The sequence below is a fragment of the Myotis lucifugus genome, unplaced genomic scaffold, assembly GCF_000147115.1.
Source record: "Myotis lucifugus unplaced genomic scaffold, Myoluc2.0 scaffold_73, whole genome shotgun sequence".
NCBI classification, from domain to species: Eukaryota; Metazoa; Chordata; class Mammalia; order Chiroptera; family Vespertilionidae; genus Myotis; species Myotis lucifugus.
Window position 1 is genome coordinate 4495816 of NW_005871121.1, and position 21976 is coordinate 4517791.

The 21976-nt window shown below is 37.6% G+C and overlaps 1 protein-coding gene across 1 annotated transcript in view; it reads left to right on the forward strand.

Annotated features, from left to right (window-relative positions):
* The window catches only part of CADPS2 (calcium dependent secretion activator 2), a 378380-nt gene that overhangs the window by 302444 nt on the left and 53960 nt on the right, over nucleotides 1-21976 (forward strand). Inside the window, 2 exon segments of the mRNA XM_023755323.1 lie at nucleotides 4949-5105; nucleotides 16479-16620. Of these exon segments, the coding sequence (XP_023611091.1) occupies nucleotides 4949-5105; nucleotides 16479-16620 (299 nt within the window).

Consider the following 21976-nt stretch of genomic DNA (forward strand, 5'->3'; position numbering starts at 1 on the left):
AAATTGTTTCTGCTATTTTTCTAACATGGAATAAATAACTCAGTGAAGATAAGATAGACCCCACTTTAATAGTAGTTCATTTTAAAGCCAACTTAGTTCTTCTCTTTGGAATTAAAGACTATTTCTTTGACTAGACTAATCTTTTTTGTAGTATTTCTGTGATAATGTCTTATTAATAATTGCATGCATAATTACTGCCAGCCACCTAAGTATGGGCCACCTGAGAGGATTTTAATATTTTGGTTTAACTTCTTGTTCATTTGGGAGTTTTTGTTTGTTTTCTTTTTTCTTTTTTTTCTTTTTTAACCAGAAAATCTATCTTTTTCTCTGAACAATATTAGGGCATGAATTGGTCTGATTCCAAAATCATTTGCAGAGAATTAATTGTAATTGGATAGTATTTATAAGTGGATAGCCAGTGAAATAAACCAACATGTTTTTAATGGTGGGTTTGGGCTTAGGATTAGATTAGCCTCTGGCCCAACAAATGTCCCTCATTTTGGAAGAAGGTGACCAGCAACTGGCTTTCAGATGCCTAAGGTACAGAGGCGCGATTCCATTTGCAGCAATAGCTGTCAAACAAAATTGCATGGACAAAAATACCTACCAAATGTTTGCTCACCACTTACTAATGTATGAATATATAGTAATAAGAGTAGGCCTTTACCTTGGCATATGTTTTAAAGTATTTTCAGTTTATCATCTCATTTGGTTATTTCAGTATTTGTATTCAGGTATGAATCCAATTAGGGAGAGATTTTGATCAATAAAAGACTTGTAAAAATTGTTTGGTTAGTTTGCCAGTTGTTTAGTTGTCACCCTGAGGTTCTAGTCCATTCTACTGGCTCCTCAAAGCAGCATAAATATTTCTAGAACATGGCCCCTCAGCACATGTTTTTTTTTTAAATATATTTTATTGATTTTTTACAGAGAGGAAGGGAGAGAGATAGAGAGTTAGAAACATCGATGAGAGAGAAACATCGATCAGCTGCCTCCTGCACATCTCCTATTGGGGATGTGCCCGCAACCCAGGTACATGCCCTTGACCGGAATCGAACCTGGGACCTTTCAGTCTGCAGGCCGACGCTCTATCCATTGAGCCAAACCGGTTTCGGCGCTCCTCAGCACATGTTGAGGCGTGTGTATGTTGGGGACGGGTTGTACCTTAGACACTGGACTGTCTCTAGAGTTTTCAGCATCATCTACAAAATATAGGAAAAATAGGAGCGGGGGAAGCACATAATACATGTCAAAATCAGATTCACTGTTTTTGTTCATTTATGTAGGCATCCTCCTTTTTTGTTGTAAATTATACGTTAAACTATATTTTGAAGGTAAAGTCATCAAAAGCCTCAAACCTCAAAGAAATTGGAAAAGACACAAAGAAATCATACCATAATAGATGCCCTGACATGAAAAAATCAGAGAACATTACCAGTGGTCTGATGTGCAAAAAGATAGATAGATAGATGATAGATAGATAGATGATAGATGATAGATAGATAGATAGATAGATAGATAGATGATAGATAGATAGATAGATAGATAGATAGATAGATAGATAGATAGATAGATATACGTATATATACATACATACAGGGAGGGCAAAGGTATTTTTACAGTTGTGAGTGTGCAAAACAGAGTTTATTCTTGTACTATTATTTCATTATTATATTATTTTCCATATGAACAACTGTAAACCTACTTTTGCTCTCCCCCTATATAGTGATGTATAAGAGCTTGGTCTCTGCATTCCAGTTGACCTGGATTCAAATTATTGCTCTGTTACCTATTATCAACTATATGACTTTGGGCAAGTTAATTTATCTCTCTGAATTTGACAACATAAAATAAGGAAAATTATACCATCTACCTGAAAGTGTTGTATAGAGGATTAAGGTATCTATAATAATAAAAGCGTAATATGCTAATTAAACCGGACAACCGAACGACCTTCTGAATGACCTTCCAGACGAAGCTGGGGCTGCGAGGGCTGAGCCCCTTGCACAAATTTTGTGCACCGGGCCTCTAGTAATCATATAAAAAGCCTTTAGAACAGCACTTGATACATAGAAACTATTCAATTCATTTTGGGCATTACTATTTTTAAAATATCAAGATTTACATGATAAGATCTGTATAAATTTCAACTCATTTTTGTAATTATTGATGATGTTTAGTTTTGAGGCTTTTGTTTGGGTTTTTTGTGTGTTGTTTTGTTTTGTTTTTTACTTTTGTGCAACAAGAGATTTTTATAGTCATTGAATTTTCACAGCAACAACTCTGGGGATGGTTAGGGCAAGTATTATTGCTGCCAATTTGCAGATGAGGAAATGGAAGTCCCATGATCACTCCCATCTCATCACCAAGTTCAAACGCTCAATACTCTGCTCCGTTTCAGGGGTCATTCTTACCTGCCACTGCTTTCAGCCTCTTTCAGTAATCACGGCTTTCTGAGCATGGTCAGCCTGGCCTGCCTCATATGTTGTTTTCACTGTACAATATTTATTTACTGTTAGAACCTTAACTGAAATGGTGTGGCTAAAGGATCACAGTCAAGTTTTGTTTTGTATTTCCCTCATAATCAAATTAAACATGGCCTTCTGCCTCTGCCATCTCCTTTACACGAATGAGGGACTTAGCATTAGAGCCAAGATAACTTTCACCCAGATGATCATGACTTTTGATCCGTGTCCTTCAGATGGATGCATTTCTCAGAGGGCTTTGCCGGGTGGAGACTGATGCTGTGGAACCTCAGGCCTCTGTCATGAAGGTGGACTCTAGGGAGGAAACTAGACAACCCCTCTCCTTAACCCGGATTGGATGACTGTCACCCAGGGTGGTGGCAAAAAGGAGGAGGGGATAGGTATAGAATTGACCCTCTGCTGTCAACTACTTGAGGCCCTTGACTTTTATTTGGAAAGACAGTGATTGCTTAGCCATGGTTCTCAACCTTCTGGCCCTTTAAATACAGTTCCTCATGTTGTGACCCAACCATAAAATTATTTTCGTTGCTACTTCATAACTGTAATGTTGCTACTGTTATGAATTGTAATGTAAATATCTGATATGCAGGATGGTCTTAGGCGACCCCTGTGAAAGGGTCTTTCGACTGCCAAAGGGGTCGCGACCCACAGGTTGAGAACTGCTGGCTTAAAGCTTTCTCTAGTCTTCATTAGAACCATAAACACTCATCACAGGTTGGTTTACATCAGGAAGTTTGCACCATCAGGGATAACATTATCAGAAATGCAATTTAAGGCATAAATAAGGTACTTCTACAAAATATGATGAAAATTTCAAGTTGATGAAAATATCTTGTCACCCTGAAGCTACTCTTTAAGAGAAAGTTATGTTCCATTTTCCACCACAGCACTATCTTCCAAGTTAACTTTTATAATGAACAAAATAAACTGATGAACAAAATAGATCCAAAGACATAGAAGCATAGAGCAGACTGTCAAATCTCAGAGGGAAGGCAGGGGTGGGTGGGTGGGAAGAGATCAACCAAAGAACTTGTTTGCATATGTGCATAACCCACGGGCACAGACAATAATGTGGTGAAGGCCTAGGGCAGGGAGCAGGGGAAGGCTAGAAGGGGTCATTGCGGGGGACGGGGGTGACATATGTAATACTTTCAACAATAAAGATTAAAAAATAAATAAATTATTGATTATTACGATTACCTATCTAAACAGCACAGATTTTTTTAAAGTGATTATTGCCATTACCTAAAAGGCATTAGAAAATGCCTAGTTCAGTATAAAGTCTAATTTAAGAGGCAGACATTAAAAATATTCACATATGTAGTCATACGTACAATGCTAAGATCTGTGAAATAAAAATACCTGGTATCAGAGAGACTATTTAGGAGGACCTAATGCACATTGGAGGGTCAGGAGTCTATATGAAAGTGTGTTTTAGTGTTAGACCTTAAATTTATAAAAGATGTACTACAAATAAAATGGTTTTTAAATGTGAGAAGAAATTTTATAGATAAACATACTTAAACAATAAGCACATTTGGCATTGATAAATAAATTATGAAATCTAAAATAGAAATTAAAATGTGAAATGGCCGTCATTGCTATATTTTAAAAATACATGCTTAATTTAGAACATTTGAAAAATATATAAAACAAAAATAAAAATTCCATATGTCATAATTTAAACATAACTACTATGAATGTTTTGGTGTATTTATTTCCAATATTTCTTTTTTTCTGAAAACATTAAAACATTTGGTTTCATGCTCTACAACATTCTACTACAACTGCACTTTTTGTTTTGTTTTCGTTAATCCTCACTCAAGGGTATTTTTCCATTGATTTATTTTTTTTAGTTTCCTTTTTTTTACTTTAAATCTTTATTGTTGAAAGTATTACCTGTGTCCTCCTTTTCCCCCATTGACCTCTTCTAGCCTGCCCCCAGGCCTTCACCACCCTATTGTCTGTGTCCATGGGTTATGCATATATGCATACAGGGTCTTTGGTTGATCTCTTCCCATGCTTCTATATCTCTGGATCTATTTTGTTCATCAGTTTATTTTGTTCATTAGATTCCACACATGAGTGAGATCATGTGATACTCATCTTTCTCTGACTGGTTTATTTCGCTTAGCATGATTTTTTTTTTTTTAGAGAGAGAGAGAGAGTGGAAGGGAGGAGGAGAGATACAGAGAGAGAAACATCAAGGTGACAAAGACACAGCATCTGGTTGCCTCCTGCATTCGCCCCCACTGGGCTGGGATGAGCCTAAAACCGAGCTATGTGCACTTGATGGGAATCAAACCATGACCCTTCAGTTCACAGGCTGATGCTCTATCCACTGAGCCAAACCCACTACAGCTACAACTGCACTTTTAATGATGTGTATTGAAGTGGCACAGTTTTTGTGTATGTTCCTAACAAGTGATTTGTTTTTACAGTATTTCCTTATCCTTTAACAGGCATTTGCCTGGTGGCCGGATCTACTGGCGGAGCATGCGGAGAAGTTCTGGGCTTTATTCACAGTGGATATGGATACTGCACTGGAGGCTCAGCCACAGGATTCCTGGGATAGTTTTCCTCTTTTCCAACTGCTTAATAATTTCCTCAGAAATGACAGTAAGCACTTTCATTTGCTGTCGTATATGAAATGGGGAGAGGTGGAGAATGTTGTGTGTTGGAAAGTATATTTACAGACTCTTGCAGCTGCTCAACAAGTCAACATGGTTAACATGAATGTCTTCTCTTCCTCCCTGAGTGTATCAGGCCAGGGCCTGGGAGACCAGCTGACCCCCACCGTGCTCCCTGGCCTCTGGAGTTCCTCTTATTCCTACTCTCCTGGCTTCTTCGAGGACTGATAACAGAGACACCCTTCTCCTTGTACCTTATGAATCAGAAAGTCTTCAAAGGTTAACATCTCTAAAGCACTTGAGAATACTTAGATCTCTGAAAGACACCTTAGAAAGTTATCATTGTTATAGAAATCATGTCATATTAAGGTTTCTCTAATATGCATTGTGATAATACTGGTTTCTGAAAGGGATTCTAAAGGTGATAGGATATGATATAGTTTGCTCTCTTAGTATTTAGAAATTAAATAGATCATAAAGGTTCTCTATTGAGATAATTTTTCCAAAGCAATATCATTTTCACAGTTATTTTGTTATATGGTCTCCTAGTAATCAGTACAAACCTAGTTTTTCATCAAAATTTTAGGGGGACTTTTTTTTAAATCCTCACTCAAGGATGACTTTTTATTGATTAATCGAGAGAAAGAAACATTGATCAGTTGCCTCCCATACGCACCCCAACCAGCGATCAAACCCACAACCTAGGTATGTGCCCTGGCTTGGAATCAAGCCTGCAACCTTTGGATGTACCGGACAACACTCCAGCCAGCTGAGCCACCCAGACAGGGCAGGGGGTCATTTGTTAACATATCGATTTTTTTATCTTTTATGTAATGATTCTTTTAAGTTTCCCTTAAGCCCTAGTTTGGTAGCTATTGAGAGGCTTGCTCTAACACTTGTAGTAATCATGAGACCATTAATTACCTATTCTATAACATTCTTCCCATTCGAGACCAGATTGAGCTCTGCTTTCTCCAAACTCTAGTCATTCATTCTGCAAATTATTCTCATCCAAGTCTGTTTTGGTTTTGTGTTTTTGTCTTTGTTAATCCTCATCTGAGGATATTTTTTCCATTGATTTTTAGAGAGAGTGAGGGGCTGGGGGGGAGGGGAAAGAGAGAGAGAGGAGAGGGAGAAACATCGATTGGGATTGGTTGCCTCCAGTATTCGCCCCAACTGGGGTGAGGATTGAACCTGCAACCCAGGCACATGCCCTTGACCAGGAACTGAACTCACAACCCTTTGGTGCATGGGCTGACACTCTAACCACTGAACAACGCAGGCCATGGCTTCTCATTCCAGGTTTTAAGTTCCAAATTCTTTCCCTCCTGCCAGCTGGCATACTTGGAATGTCCTTCTTTATTGCCAGTCTCTTACCATCATTCATTTTCTGCTAAATCACAAGTCAGAGTTAATATTAAGACAAGTGTATAACAATAAACCTGCTGCCCCCCCCCAAAAAAAATACAGGTGTCATGCATTAAGTCCCTAAATAAGAATAAGTTGATATAGGATTATTTCTAACATTGCTTTCTCCATTTGCATGAAAACTCAAGAATTGATCATGTTTAGATTTATTTTGGAGTTTATTCATTAATGTTGACAGTCAAACTGTTAGTGAACATGATCAATCATTTAACTTATGCAACATGTTAGAATTTATAGAATAAACAAAACATGTAGATTTCTTAGAAGCTTTCTTGGGGAATCTCTACTGCAACTCAATAAATTAACATCTTTTAATATTTAGTTTTAAAAAGCTCTCAAATTGCAAGTATAAATTTATGAGTTCTATTTTTTAAAAACCCACTAAAATGAGAATAACAGAATTTTTATTTTTAGCCAGACTTGCAAATATTTAATTCAGAAGATTTTCATATTTCTCTCCTGTTTTAAACCATTTCTACACCATTGGCTGCTATTAAATGCATAAAATATTGTTCTATGTTATTTTGGTATACATTACTCAAACAAAACACAAAAGTATTTATTACTGATTTCCTTTGAATGTTATCTATTTGTGGAAGGGCCATAAAGTCTAGATCTTGGCTTTGACTTTGTGGTGATTAACAGATTTTTAGAAAACATCAATTATTTCAGAGAAAAACAGCACCTTTGTGCAGTGAGGTAAATAGAAAGGTTCCCCAGTGTCATAATTTCCTTTTGGCATCGGGAGTACCGTGTGGACTGGGGAATTGAAATAGAATACAGTGACTTTCTTCCCAAGCTCACAAGACACTATCCAAAGCCAAAACCACCAAGTCATATCTCAGATATTAGTACTAGTAAAACATAATGTTTGGCTATTAATATCACCTTTGATAATAATGAATATTGTGGGTTTTTTAAAAAAATATATTTTATTGATTTTTTACAGAGAAGAAGGTAGAGGGATAGAGAGTTAGAAACATCAATGAGAGAGATCAATCAGCTGCCTCCTGCACGCCCCCCACTGGGGATGTGCCCGCAACCAGGGTACATGCCCTTGACCGGAATCGAACCCGGGACCCCTGAGTCCACAGGCCGACTCTCTATCCACTGAGCCAAACCGGTTCGGCATAATGAATATTGTTAATAATGAAGTGTTTGTTTTATTAAATCCCTGAAATATTTAGATAGTGATTTAGTGAATTCAGTTCAAATGTTAAATGTCAACTTATACTGCTCCCCAATTGTCCCTTTTGAAAGCCAATGGGAAAATATAAAGCTTCTATCCTTTCAGCCCCCGTTGACAAGAAGATCCTTACATTATTGCCATGGCCTGACTTTTCATCATATTGACCCCATTGAAGTTACAGTCCACATTCTAACTAATTACAACTTTAACCAGCTCGGGGCAACAAGAGCAGATGGCTCTGAAAGGTCCAGTGTTGGAACCAGAGGCAGTTTGCTGAATAACAGTGCTTCCGGTTATCGCACACGTGGTGTAACGCTAATTACAGAGAGGTTTTTAAATTATTGTGATTACTTATTAAGAATGTCACTTACGTTTGCTTTTCCAAAATAAAAATTACTAACATGTCTCCAACTAATGAAGGTATTGGTTAGAATGTGTACTTTACTTGTGCCTTGAAATCTTCAGAGCTGGCTCTGTTTCTGGTTTTTAATGACTAATTCGGATAGTCCACTGGTTGCCATCTTACTTTTGTTAAGATCTTTATGCGTTGATATTTCAAAATAGGTGTTTTTCTGCAGGTGCAGACAGACCTTTATTTTCTAGCTGAGGAAACGAAATCCCTAGCAGACGATGCCTGGTCAGGGGTTTGCTCACAGGGAATCAGGCACAGAGGGGAGTTAGAGTTGCTCAGTTGGCCTCCAGTTCTGCCTTGGTCTACAGTGACAAAAGCAGGTTCTCAGGGCATTTATAAAATAATGTAATCTTTTCCATTTTTACCCGAGAAAACATTTATGTATAGGGTCTTGAGTTGTGGGGATGGAGGAAGAGAATTGGTTAAAGGGTACAGATAAAGCTATATAATGTCTTAGTGTATATGTCACGACATGTCCATGATGAGAATTCCAGAAACCGAACTAATTATTGGGGAAAGGGATTCAATAAAACTCAGTTTCTATTTTAAGGGGAAAAACCCTGTCTGGGCCATGTGTCTTTTCTCACAGTTGGGCATGATTAGGGAAAGTCTAAGCCTTAGGAACCCTTGGAGATGAAATGTGATTTTCCTCAAGGGATGAATACCAGCTGCACCATCATTTTAGCAACTGTCCCCACACTCCCGCCCCTCACAGACTCACCCACTGATTCCCAGGGCAGGACTGATGATGAAAACACACTCAGGCTCTCACTTCTGTCCAAAACAGGCCACAGTCCCATTGGTCTCTTCCCCTGCCTCCTCCCACCCTCATCCACTCCCCGCCAACTAAAGAGGTAATGGGATGGGCAGTCCCTTTAAATGGCATCTAAGGAAACAATGTTGAAAACGAGATGTATTAGAATGGAGGGGAAAGAAATGCTTTTATAATAAAGCAATTAACATGGTATTTGAATGATACTGAATGACTATAACGCTAGTGCAAATAGATTCCACCCTCGCATGCTACTGCCCACCATTGTCCTGTTGATAGAGAAATGGCAAGTGACCGCTTCTGACAAATGAAAGCCATCTGCAAATGGTACAAATCACATCTTTCAACACTACGGAAAGGCAAGCCCTTGGAGCTAGTCACCTTTTAATCTGTGGATATGCTAGCAAGTGGCAAATGACCATCCTATTGGGAACTAATTCCCAAGTGAAAAAATACCGCGGTTCTTCTTCTTTAATTAACAGCCCTTTCACATTGCTAGCACATTAAAGCCATCCCGAAGAACACCCGCGCTTATATAATCAATGTCACAGCATCTCTGCCTACAGGAATAATAAATGTCCGAGCTCTGCACTAAATGAAAACCTATTCTCTGAGACTTTCACCTTCATAAAGATGGGCTCATAAAAATCGGGGGAGAAAAAAAAAGAAAAATCGGAGTGTCTCATGAGGATAAAAAGGCTAGTGTTAATAATTAACAAAGAGAGTGAAGTGGCGTCAAATTAGCCATAATAGAGCCCAGAGTGACTGGCAAAGTCACCCTCTCATTATCAAAAAAGTCATTAAGAAATGAAGAGGTGGAAGTCCCGCTGGTTGCTCTCACACTTAGGCTGTATCAGATATGATTTTCCCGATTTCTTTCAAATGAAGAACTGCTACGTCACCATATTGTATATGAGGTTAACCTTCAAGCTCTGAAACATAGAGGGCTGACACTTGCATGTTCTTCTACCTCAAGTGCTTAAAAGAGCTGTGCATTGAAGTTCATGAATTGCTGTTTGTAGAGATATATCTGTACACATGTTAGAAACAAAGCAGAGAGGATGTAACTTCTGGGTTATGGCAGGGCTGCAGGCCAGCTTAGTTTTATAGGTACGCACTTTTACAAATGATGAAATGACCACGAAATTGAAAGTGTATTTAACTCCAGTCCCCAGAGTTGATTGAATTTGAAATTGTATGTTTGCATGTGTTTTACCAGCCAGTATACTAAAAGCAATATAAAAGCAAGGAGTCACTAGATTTTTTTTCAAGTAAATTCCATAGTACCGCTCTATTCCTTAACTACATGTAGACCTTTTACAGTTTTAATGTGCTTTGTATATTTTTTTTTGGAAATTAGTGCCTTAAAGAAAATAATCTGCTCTAAATGCCTGTGTGTCTTTCACTGCAGAGTCGTGGGAGCATCTGTAACTACTAATGTCCCTGTGAGCATAGGGGGACCCACACTTGGATTTGTTGCCCAAACATAATGAGCATGATGACACCAGTGGTCTTATCCTCTGGTATTTTCAATGGGTAGATGGATATTTTTTAACATGCCCCAAGGGGAAAGGAAGAGTTTGGTGCAGCTTAAGGATATTATTATGCTAGTAATGGTATAAGTTAATATTACCAAACTTTGTAAAATATTTATCAAATTTTAAACTAAAGGGAAAATAAAATCCAATGAGTTTCTTATTCTACTTCAACTTCAGTGGCATCTCTCAGAATTTCTTTTAGGGGATGGATTTTTATGGACATTCATTCAATAAACAGACATTGATTGAATGCTTACTTAATGTGCCGGATTCTCAGCTGAATGCTGTTCTTAGATCTCAGGGTGTGTGTGTGTGTGTGTGTCTTTTACATGTGCTATTGCAAAGCATGTGCTATTCTAGGCTGTGATCCTCCTAACGTCTCCTGAAGCTTGTATACATATTTCTTGTGATTGGGATCCTCATTATATGTATTTGTCAACAGGGAGAGTGACCTATTAAGTTTGTATCTTAGCCCATTGTACTTGCATTGTTCACAGTTGATATAATTCATAGTCCCTTGAATAATTATTTTATGGCACAGGCTGTTGTTTTATTGTGGTTGGTGGTGTTTGTTTGATCACAGATTACTTGTTTCCTTCCAAAATGTCTAATTAGAATTTTAGGAAGGGAAAATCATTCTTCCTAGTAATCCATTAATGTTCATTGGAAGGGGGCAGCACAATATAAAATACTTATATGGGCCCAAGAGCCAACATTGTATTTTTACCCTAAAAGCAGTACATGAACTCTTTTATCTGCTTATCCTTCATTTACTGAATGATTATTATCCCAGTAATTGTTATTAATTGAATCTTGGTTTAAATTCTCTGTTGGAATCTTACTATTAAAAGCCTATGACAAGTACTTTGTAAATGTAAGACTTTTGGGTATATAAATAATCAACACTCATTTATTAATTATTGGGATATTTAAAATAATTGGGCACATCTGCATCTCTACTTTACCTTGTATTTAAGTCATTTTGCTTTCTTTGTCATTTCTAATTGTGCCATTGGGCTTGATGTCAATGATGCTTCAGTATTTTCTGACCAGGTGATATTTTGAAACATGCAATCTTTGTTGATTATTTTTATCACCAAAGTAGATGCTGATCCTGCACGTATTTTCTTGCAAACACTATTTGAGATTCCTTCTGAGCAGTCCTTTCTACTTCACCTCAGGTGCAATGTCAGAAGCAACCTTGGATGAGGTCGTATTGAGAACGTGCCTCTTCCAATGAGCGGTGGCAATAGGTGCCTTGTACAGGCTTGATTAAGCAGGTGGCAGCCCCAAATGATAGCCTATCTTTATTCAACCATATGGAAAGGATAGAAGCCTCATTCTGATGCCTGGGGCTACATAGTAAGAGGGCTTTTGACATTGTCTGGTAGGAGTGGATTGCAAACTGGCATATGGGCAACTGAGAAAAGGAGCATACATTTACATACAGAAGTGCACTGTGGCATGCATTTCTGTGGGCTTGCCATTTGAAACTGGATTTTTATCTTTTCTTTCCCCCTCACTGTGTATTTTCTTTATATTTCTCCTCTTCCTCTCTTTCCTTCTCCCTCTCACTATCTCCATCTCCGCCTCCCTCCTTTCTCCCATTTCCTGAATCTAGTTACCAAATAAATACTACTGCCAATTGCCAGTTTTCTAAAACTTTGGAATATGGGTTTATAAATTGACTTTTTAAATAGAAAAAGGAACATTATGCTGAAACATGAGCAGCCTTTTGGCCAGAGTCAACATTTGTGACAGGTCTTAGGAAATATAGGAAATCTCCATTTTTTCCTAATTTTATAGGATGTAATAGTTTGCTATCAAGTATCATGACAGAACAGAGAAAAATTCTCCCTTTATTACCTTTATTAAAATAAGAGTCATAGGCCAGCCAGCATGGCTCAGTGGATGAGTGTTGACCTACGAACCAGGAGGTCACGGTTTGATTCCTGGTCAGGGCACATGTCTGGGTTGCAGTCTCGATCCCCAGTGTAGGTTGTGTAGGAGGCAGTTAATCAATGATTCTCTCTCATCATTGATGTTTCTATCTCTCTCTCCCTCTCCTTTCCTCTCTGAAATCATATATATATATATATATATATATATATATATATATATATATATATATAGACAAAGTGGCCAACATTCATATCCAGTAGAATTTTTAGCACTATGATCTTAGAAATATAGGTCAAGTATAGGATTTCTCATAACATTATTATTTAATGCCATATGTTCTATATAAAATATGAAGAGATACATAAGCCTCAGTAGGTTCTTATGCAGTCTCCTGAATAATAATGTGGTAATCTTAATATTGCATCTAAAAAGTCATTCATTCAACAAGCATTTGAAAACTTGCTCTGAGTGAAGGACTTTGCTGGATACTAAGAATACAGACATGGTCCCTGCCTCAAGGACCTTGCACCCGTGTAGGGGGAAAGAGATATGTAAGCAATGCAAAAGTATAACATGGACCATAGTGGAAGCCTGTACAGGGTAGAGAGTAAAGAGGGAAAGGGGTAATTGGGCAAAGGGACAACATTTCAAGAAAGGTTTGGAAGAGAAATTGTATATTTGAAGTGAACCATGAAAATCATTATGGTTGGACTTCAGGAGACGGGGTCAGGCAACAGAATTGAGTCAGAGAGGTCATTTTAAGACAGCTCAAAGATGACTTTCAAACCATGCTAAGGCTCTTGGAGTTGGTCGTGGTGGTCCATTGATGGCTTATAATCTTTAGGAGGGAGATTATTAGTTTTATATTTTAGCAAGTCCCTCTGAGATTTTAAGAAGATGAATTGGCAGAGGGAAAATGAGGAGCCTAAAGACCAGTTAGGAGAGGCTATTGCAATAATCAGGGCAAAAGATGAGAATGCCGGGACTAGTACCATAGCAGTAGTGATAAAGAGAGGCAGGGAAAGCGTTAAAAAGATAATCCGGATGTACATACACAGATCTTGATTACTAATTAGATGTAGGGAGGGAAATAAAGGCCTGTGAAACAACTTCCAAGTTGCTCGTGTAGTGATCAAGTGAATCCTATCTACTCTCTTGATGGGAATACAAGAAGAGAAGCAGACTTATTTAACAAGATAATAAACTCAGTGTTTATCAAGTGTTTAATAAAAGAGATGTTGCTAGAAATACATTTGAGTCAACTGTTACTTAATCTTAGAATCTTTATAACATTTAATAACCAAATATGATTTTCCTTATGTGCTTTTTCATTTTAACAACCTAAGTATGACTTAATAGCTAATCTCTAAATGTATAATAAAGTAGCATTTGAACTTATTTGTAGATGTAATTATTTATTACATAAGCATGTGTTTTGGTCTTGAAGTAGTAAAAAAAGAGAGTTGTTAGGTAAAAATCTAATAAATTCAGATTTGGGTGTATTTTTTAATTTGCTCACCACAGTTATTTAGATGGTCTGAGTGAGAATCTTTCATCCTTAGTGTTCAGCATCCTATTCTCATGACATTTGGTAAAAGGAACTAAATTACATGACCCATAGTACCTTCTAGCTCTATGATTGGATCTCCAGGAATAAATAAAGCCTCTTTCAATGCTAATGAAAATATCATTAAGATAACATTAGTCTTCCAAATAAGACTTTTATCTTTAAATATAATTATTATTCCCACTTTAATAGGAAACCTTTTAGCATATAGATAAGCCAGAAAAGATTATTTAGCCACAAAAAAATACTAAACCATATCACCCAACTGGTATTGCTCAATGGTTGAAAGTTGGCTCATGGACCAAGAGGTCACTTGTATAATTCCCGGGCACATGCCTGGGTTGTAGGCTCAATACCCAGTAGGGAGCATGCAGGAGGCAGCTGATCAATGTTTCTCATCAATGTTTCTATCTCTCTCTCCCTTTCTCTAAAATTAATAAAAACATTTAAAGAAATACTAACCCATATCAGCTAGAGAGAGGAAAAAAATCATTGTTGTAATTCTTCTGTATTTAGAATTACTTCCTACTCCACTTTTGTGTTTCTATAGTTTTCCAGACTCTGATAAATTTCAGAATCAATTAAAATAGTATATAGTAGGAATTTTCATATTCATTCCACCACAGTGTCACATTTTTGCCCAAATAAAAAAAAAACAACAACTAGTTTTCAGGGTATTGTTGCCCTGAAAAAGATTATATGAGATATTGTCAAAATATGAGTATTGTATAAGACAATACTATTAGAGTTGCTAGTAATTAGATTTTGTAACTACAAGCATATACAGCTATTCAAATCTGTGAATGAAATTACTGAGGGACTTTTCCTCATCTTCTACCACTTCACTCTAATCCAAGGCACCATAATCACTACCACCATCACCTTCATCATCTTTTACCTGGTCTAGTGTGGTAAAGAACTGAGCACCAACCACCTTCTCTGCTTCCACCCTTGGCCACCTACATACTCCATTTTTCACTCAGGAGCCAGAGAGATTATATCATGTCGCTCCTCTACTTAGTAATAATAAAAAAACAATAATGCTTCCCATTGCACCCAATAAAACTCATACTTCTCACCATGTCCCATAATATAGACATCACCTTGGACTCTTCTCCCCTCTCCCTCACTCTACTCCTGCCACACTTCTTCTTTGCAGAACACCAGCTATCCCTCCCTAAAACTCTTGTGCTAGCTACTCCCTCTACTTGGAAACCTTCCCTCCAAATTTTCCATGGATGATTCCTTTGTCATTTAGTTGCAATTAAAATACCATTGCTTAAAAAATGCCTTTCCTAAACAGAGAACATTTTTTAAATGAACATGTTCTCACTTTGAGGGCTATTTTTAAAAATCACAACTGGGTTTAGGATGTGTTCACATGAAAAAAATCACGTGTACCATCATTGAAAAATTCTTTATAAATATAACTTAGTATTACTTAGTATTTTTTTTTACAGATTCTCTATTCTGTCATGGTGCAGTGTAGGCACTTACTGACTGTCTTAGTCTGTTTGGGCTGTTATAACAGACTACCATAGTATGGGTGGCTTAAAACAAGAAAAATTTATTTCTCATAGTTCTGGAGGCTAGGATGTCCAAGATCATGGTACAGGTAAATTAGGTGTCTGATAAGAGCCTGCTTCATAGACAGCCATTTCTTGCTATGTGCTCACATCATGAAAGGGTCAGGGGTCTTCCCAGGATCTCCTTTATAAAGACAATAATCTCTTTTTTGGGTTCTGCCCTCATGACCTAGTCACCCTCCAAAGGCCCCATCTCCTAATACCATCACATTGGGTGCGGGTGACAGAAACATTCAGTCTATAGCACTGATGTATGTTCTAATGAGTTTACACCTTGCGTAAACTCTAAGGCTTCTACAGCTGCTTTAAGTAGAATGTTTTATGCCCAATTCATTAAAGACAAATGGGCAAATGAAAAGTGCATGTGATGTGTTGTGCTGACTGTTTTTAAAGACACAAATGGAAAACAAGATGACTAAAAAGAAAATCCACAGATAACTAATAAGATCATGAATCAGAAGAGACATTCCCAAGGCCACCGTCACCCTCTTAGTGAATTTAACAAGTATTTCTCTTAGAAGCAGTCAAGCTTAGCTCTTAGAGTTAAAGGGGTTTCGCTCTTCAGTAACACACAACATAGTACCAGGATTGTAACGGTTTAATTGCTGTATTTACATGTGTCCAGACCTGAAGGGGACCCAGCAGCTCCCTGGCATAGAGATTCACTAGCAAGTGGTCATATGCCTCATGTGTTAAACCTCTTAGAAAGTAAAGACATACCACTTCCAGGAACATTTCATAGAAATATAATCTATTTGTGCTTTTGAGATCCATATTTAGAAGGTCAATTATACTTCTTGATCAGTTTTTCAAGACATGATATTCAGTAGGAGGAGCAAGATACATTATCATCTATATTTTATCAGTTCTTCTGTGTCCGACTCTTTCAGGAAAAGTTTCCCCCCCATATTTTCCAAATGCCTGATGTTCTCTCTCTGATAAACACTGTTTCTGCTTGACTATTTCAGCACTTTTGTGTAATGGAACGTTTCACAAACACTTGCAAGAAATCTTTGTGCCCTTGGTTGTTCGCTACGTCGATCTCATGGAGTCCTCCATCGCCCAGTCAATTCACAGAGGTTTTGAGCAAGAGACATGGCAGCCTGTCAAGTAGGTATCTTGCCTAGTGCCCATACAGCATCTGCCTCTTCTGTTCTGACCTTATGACTTTCCATATGGCCATCTGTAGTTATTGCTTATGGTGGTCCCTTCCCCCATTGTTTGTTTCTTTACAGGAATATCGCCAACAGTCTTCCCAATGTAGCTCTTCCAAAAGTTCCAAGTCTGCCTCTTAATCTTCCACAGATTCCTAGCTTTTCTACTCCTTCGTGGATGGCTCCTTTAAATGAGTCCACGTGTGTATTCCTCACTTATTTCCTGGCGCTGTGTTAGCTAGTGCATGGCCTGGGCTGCGTTCTGTGCAGATGTGTTTAGATTGCATGGCATTTATCATCGTTGGTTGAGGAATACTATGTTTTGGCTTTGTTTTCGTTTTTTTAAGCTATCAATCTAAGCTTAGCACATGGATGATAAATGATATAGATTTTTTTAAATACTCACTGGTTTGATGTAGTTTATATGTAATCTGTGGGGCAAGGGTCATTTTGTGACTCAGGTTGTAGATTCTGGCCTAAGTGATATAACCTGAGTTCTCCAATTTCAGGCCATCAGTGTGGCAAACAGTATGTCTGCATCCTTACCTGGCTCCAGCGTTGTTACTGCCCACATGACTTCTCTTGTGCGTGTAGAAAACCATTGTAAGAACAGTTTCGAGAATATAATCGTTTTCTCTTTTTATCTTAGTCTCACCTTTGAAGGAACAGTTTTGCTAATTGCAGAGAAGGCATTGTCCTTTATTTCCCTACACCAGCAAGGTCTTCTTTTGTCCCTTCATACATCAGCTGATGCGTCTTGTTATTTTTAAATGATCTTTATATCATTAAAAACCATATTTATTAACTCCATGTTGTGACTAGCCTACCTACTGTAGATTCAGTAACTAAGAGTCATAAAAGTGAAAAGGACCCAGACTTTCAAATCGATGAGCCCTGGATTTAGACCCTAGTTTATTAATTCTTAAGTCTTGCTTAGCTGCAGTTCCCTAAACTCTCAACTGGACATGACACCTGATTTCAAGACATTCTTGTGAGGATTTTTAAAAAGCTATGCAAAGCACTTAGCACATCCTAATTTCTCAACAAATGATAACTACTGCTATTCTACATTATGATTGTTATTACTATAGTTATTACTACTATCATCAATCATCATCATTATTATCCTTAACAGTATAGTTATCAAAAGTATGTATTCAAATGAACCCATTAATAGCCCATACTTGACCCAAGATGTCATCTGAAGTCAGCTAGCAAGTAAATAATCAGGAGAAAAATAGCTACAATTTATTGAGAATTTATGTTCCAGGTACAGTGCCAAATTATTGATTGCGTCTAAGCCTTATAACAACCCTGTGAAGTAAATGTCATTACCCCCACTTTACAATTAAGGAAACTAAGTCATAAAGAAGTTAAGAAGTAAAATGTGCCCAATATCTCACAATAAGGAAGTGATAGAGGTAAGATTTGAACCCTGGTTTGCCTGACTTCAGAGCCCTCACTTATCATTCTTCTGCTTCCAGAGAATATACTGGTTAAGAGCTTGGTTAGCATCCTTTCTACCTACACTACCATCACCTGTCAAATGTAGTCCCAGTCTAGTCTGCATCCAATCGAGAAAAGACCAAGAAAGAGAACAACCTTGCAAAATGGTTTGGCAATATTTCTGCAAGTTAAATAAATATCATCACTGTACTCATAGTATTTACTAGGATATTAGGTTACATGTGAATCTTACTCTTATAGGCAAATGTTTTGGGCCATTATAGTGTGTCTATGTGTGCTCAGGAGTTACCTAGGAAGTATAATGGACCTTCATAAGTTTGTGAAATGTTGCACTACTTTACACTGTTTAATAATTTAACTTTTTTGCATCCTTATTTATCATCTGTATAACAATCTTGATTTTAACCAAGAATGCTATTGTGGACATTACCTTATGAAATTTAAGAGTTTTGTTGTTGTTGTTATCACTATTTTATTAGTTTTGAGATATGTGTAAACCCTGCATCTCATTCTTGGGAGCTCCTTTTTAAGGTGACCTGCGATTCAAGACAGAAATCATGACAAATTGTGGCTTTGTAAATTAAGTGCTTGTACTTTCATCATTCTGGGCAAATAAAAAATGTTTTAAGTTAATGACCATTATCTTTACCTGCCAAGATGATCAACATTAGGCTCTTTGTCAAAGTGTCAGAATTACTCATAATGTTGTGATGTCATTGCAATTAAGTTTTTCTAACTTTGCCTGGAAAGTAATTTATTTACTTATCTCATATGGTTATTTTTATTAGAGTCCACTTTTTCTCTTGAATCACTTTCCCTTCAGGATCTCCGGATGTGAGATCTTGTCTGTCTGTTCTCTGAACTTTTGGAAATTTCTCCCAATATCCAGTGAGTGTACGTTGATTTTATCTGGTGTTCCATTCCTCCTGTGCTAGGAATTCCAGGATGTGCTCATCATATTCTTATAAACTTCACTGTTTTTAGACTTACAGAGAGTTGTATTCCATTGAGTTCCCAAATACCCTTCACCCAGCTTCTCTAATATATGTCTTACATAATCATAGAACAGCTATCAAAATGAAGATATGTACCTTACAACTAAATTACTATTAATGAATTACAGAATTTATTTGTATTTTACCAGTTTTTCCACACATGTCTTTTTTCCTTTTCCTTTTTTTTAAAAAAATTTAAAGTGGCAGAAAATATTCAGGTTTTTTTTTCCTTTTTACTGAATTTATTGGGGTGACACTTAACAAAATTACACAGGTTTTAGGTGCACAGTTCCACGACACATCATCTGTACCCTGTATTGTATATTCACCACCCCAAATCAAGTCTCCTTCCATCACCATTTATCACTCCATACCCTCCTCCACCTCCCCTACCCCCATCTCCCCCGGCAATCACCACACTGTTGTCCGAGTCCATGAGTTTTCTCTCTTTTTTTCTCAATCTCTCCACCCCGACACAAACAGCCTACCAACCCCCCACCACCAACAGCTGTCAGCCTGCTCTCCATCTATGAGTCTATCTCTATTTTGCTTGTTAGTTAATTTTGTTTGTTAGATTCCACAGTTGAGTGAAATCATCTGGTACTTGTCTTTCTCTGACTGGCTTGTTTCACTTAGCGTAATGCTATCCAGGTCCATCCATGCTGTCACAAAGGGTAAGATTTCCTTCTTTTTTAAGGCTGAGTAGTAGTCCATCATGTAAAGGTACCACAGCTTTTTTATCCGTTCATCTGCTGATGGGCACTTGGCTGCTCCCAAATCTTGAATATTATAAATAATGCTACGATGAACATGTCATTGCAATTAGTTTTTTGAATTTTTGCTAGAAAACAGTAAATAGCAAAAAAAAATTCCATTTCACATGTATAAGGAATTAAGACTATAATTACTGATTAAGGGAAGATGAGTAATATCAAAGAGCAATGGGTTTGAAAAATATATCCCTGTCTACTAATGTATAAATCACCTTATGCGGTGCTTCCCCACATCTCTCCCTGAATATAACATCCTCATTCTGGGTGTTTGGGCTCTGAAACTGAATACTAGTAAGGTAAGTTTCCTGCTGGCATTTTTTAGGAAATTGCCTGAGTCTGTTATTCATATGTAAATTATTTAATCTTGTTAATAATACTTTTAGGAATAAGTCACTCATTAGAAATAATTTTAGAATGAAAAAGTTCTGGGGAAAATGGCAGGTTATCTACACCAGCTTGAGAGCAAACCTATTTACATTTTTTTCATCTATTTAATTATAGCAAACACTTTTTTTCTTAATTACATTCCCAATTAAGCACATGTATTGTTCAGAATCATACCATAGCCTTAAAGAACAGAAGAAACATATATCCATATTCTCTATAAAGATTTAATTGTTACATATAATGAGGAAGTCTATTTTAATAGAATACTACCTTTTCTATTTGGGATTTTGTTTTGATTATGATTTTTTGCTATTGCTGTTTTGGTATGCTGTTAAAGAATGCATGTGTGTTTCAAATAGCTACTAATCTTTCTCCTAAGTAACAAATTATAAGGAGTCGATTTGCTTCTTAGCCAATTATATTGAACTACACTTAAAACATAGGTCCTCTAATCTACCAAATATTACACTATAAGGGGGCGGGGGTTGCTTGGTCATTTTTTTCTCTTATTATATCTGTGGCAAAAAGGAGAAGTAAATATAGTCTTTTTTCAAATATTTTTCACAGCAGTATCAGCATGGTGTTGTTCTGGTTCTTTTGTTTGTTTAATGATACTTTTGGGGCACCTAAAGTTAGGAGATAGTTAGTGAATAAAGTGTGATGGGTCATCTCAGTGCTTTGCTGTGATTGGTCCCTGTAGAATTTAACTCTGAGGACAACCTGGCAGACAAGGAGATCATGAGGAATTATTGGGAGAATGGGAGGAGGAGAGCAAAGGAGATTGGTGATGGAGCTAAGATGCCGAGGCTTGGGGTGGGATTGTGGAGAGAGAAAATGGGGGAGTAGAGTAGAAGTGATTTTTTAAAGCTGGCTAATTAAGATATAGTTATCTAAAATAATGTTATCCTATGTAATAAAAGCCCAGCGACCGAAACGGCAGAATGACCAGAGACCAGAATGACCACAGCCTCTCACCTCGGCCGGCCGGCCCCCAGCAAGCAGTTAGGGGCGATCAGGGAGGCAGGCAGAGTGGTTAAGGGCAATCAGTCAGGCAGAGGCGGTTAGGGGCAATCAGGCAGACAGAGGCAGTTAGGGGCAATCGGGCAGGCAGGCAGAGGGGTTAGGGATGATCAGGCAGGCAGGCAGAGGTGGTTAGGGGCAACCAGGCAGGCAGGTGAGTGGTTAGGGGGGATCAGGCAGGCAGGCGAGCTTTTAGGGGCCAGCAGTCCTGGATTACAAGAGGGATGTCCGAAGGCCCCCGGATTTCCAGAGGGTGCAGACTGGGCTGAGGGACCCACACCACACACACACACACACACACACACACACACACACTGTGCATGAATTTCATGCACCAGGCCTCCAGTCTTTTCTAAAAGTTTTCCACTATTCCCTTGTGATGAATGAGTTTTATTTTACTTTCTTATTTTCTTTTACAAACTAAAAATATACATTTTTAGATTAGTATATGTTAAATAATTATTGGAACGCTGAAGATAAATGAATCACATAGCTGCTTTTTTTACTTTTGTTCTCTTTTAACACCAAGTTTCAATTTGTTTTAATATAGGAATATTTTACCTTCAAAACGTTTGTTTCCCTAGTAGGCTATCTATGTGCATAATGGAAAGTAATAGCCCCAGTAGTATATATACTCTGGTACAAATTATCTTCATACATGCACTGAAAA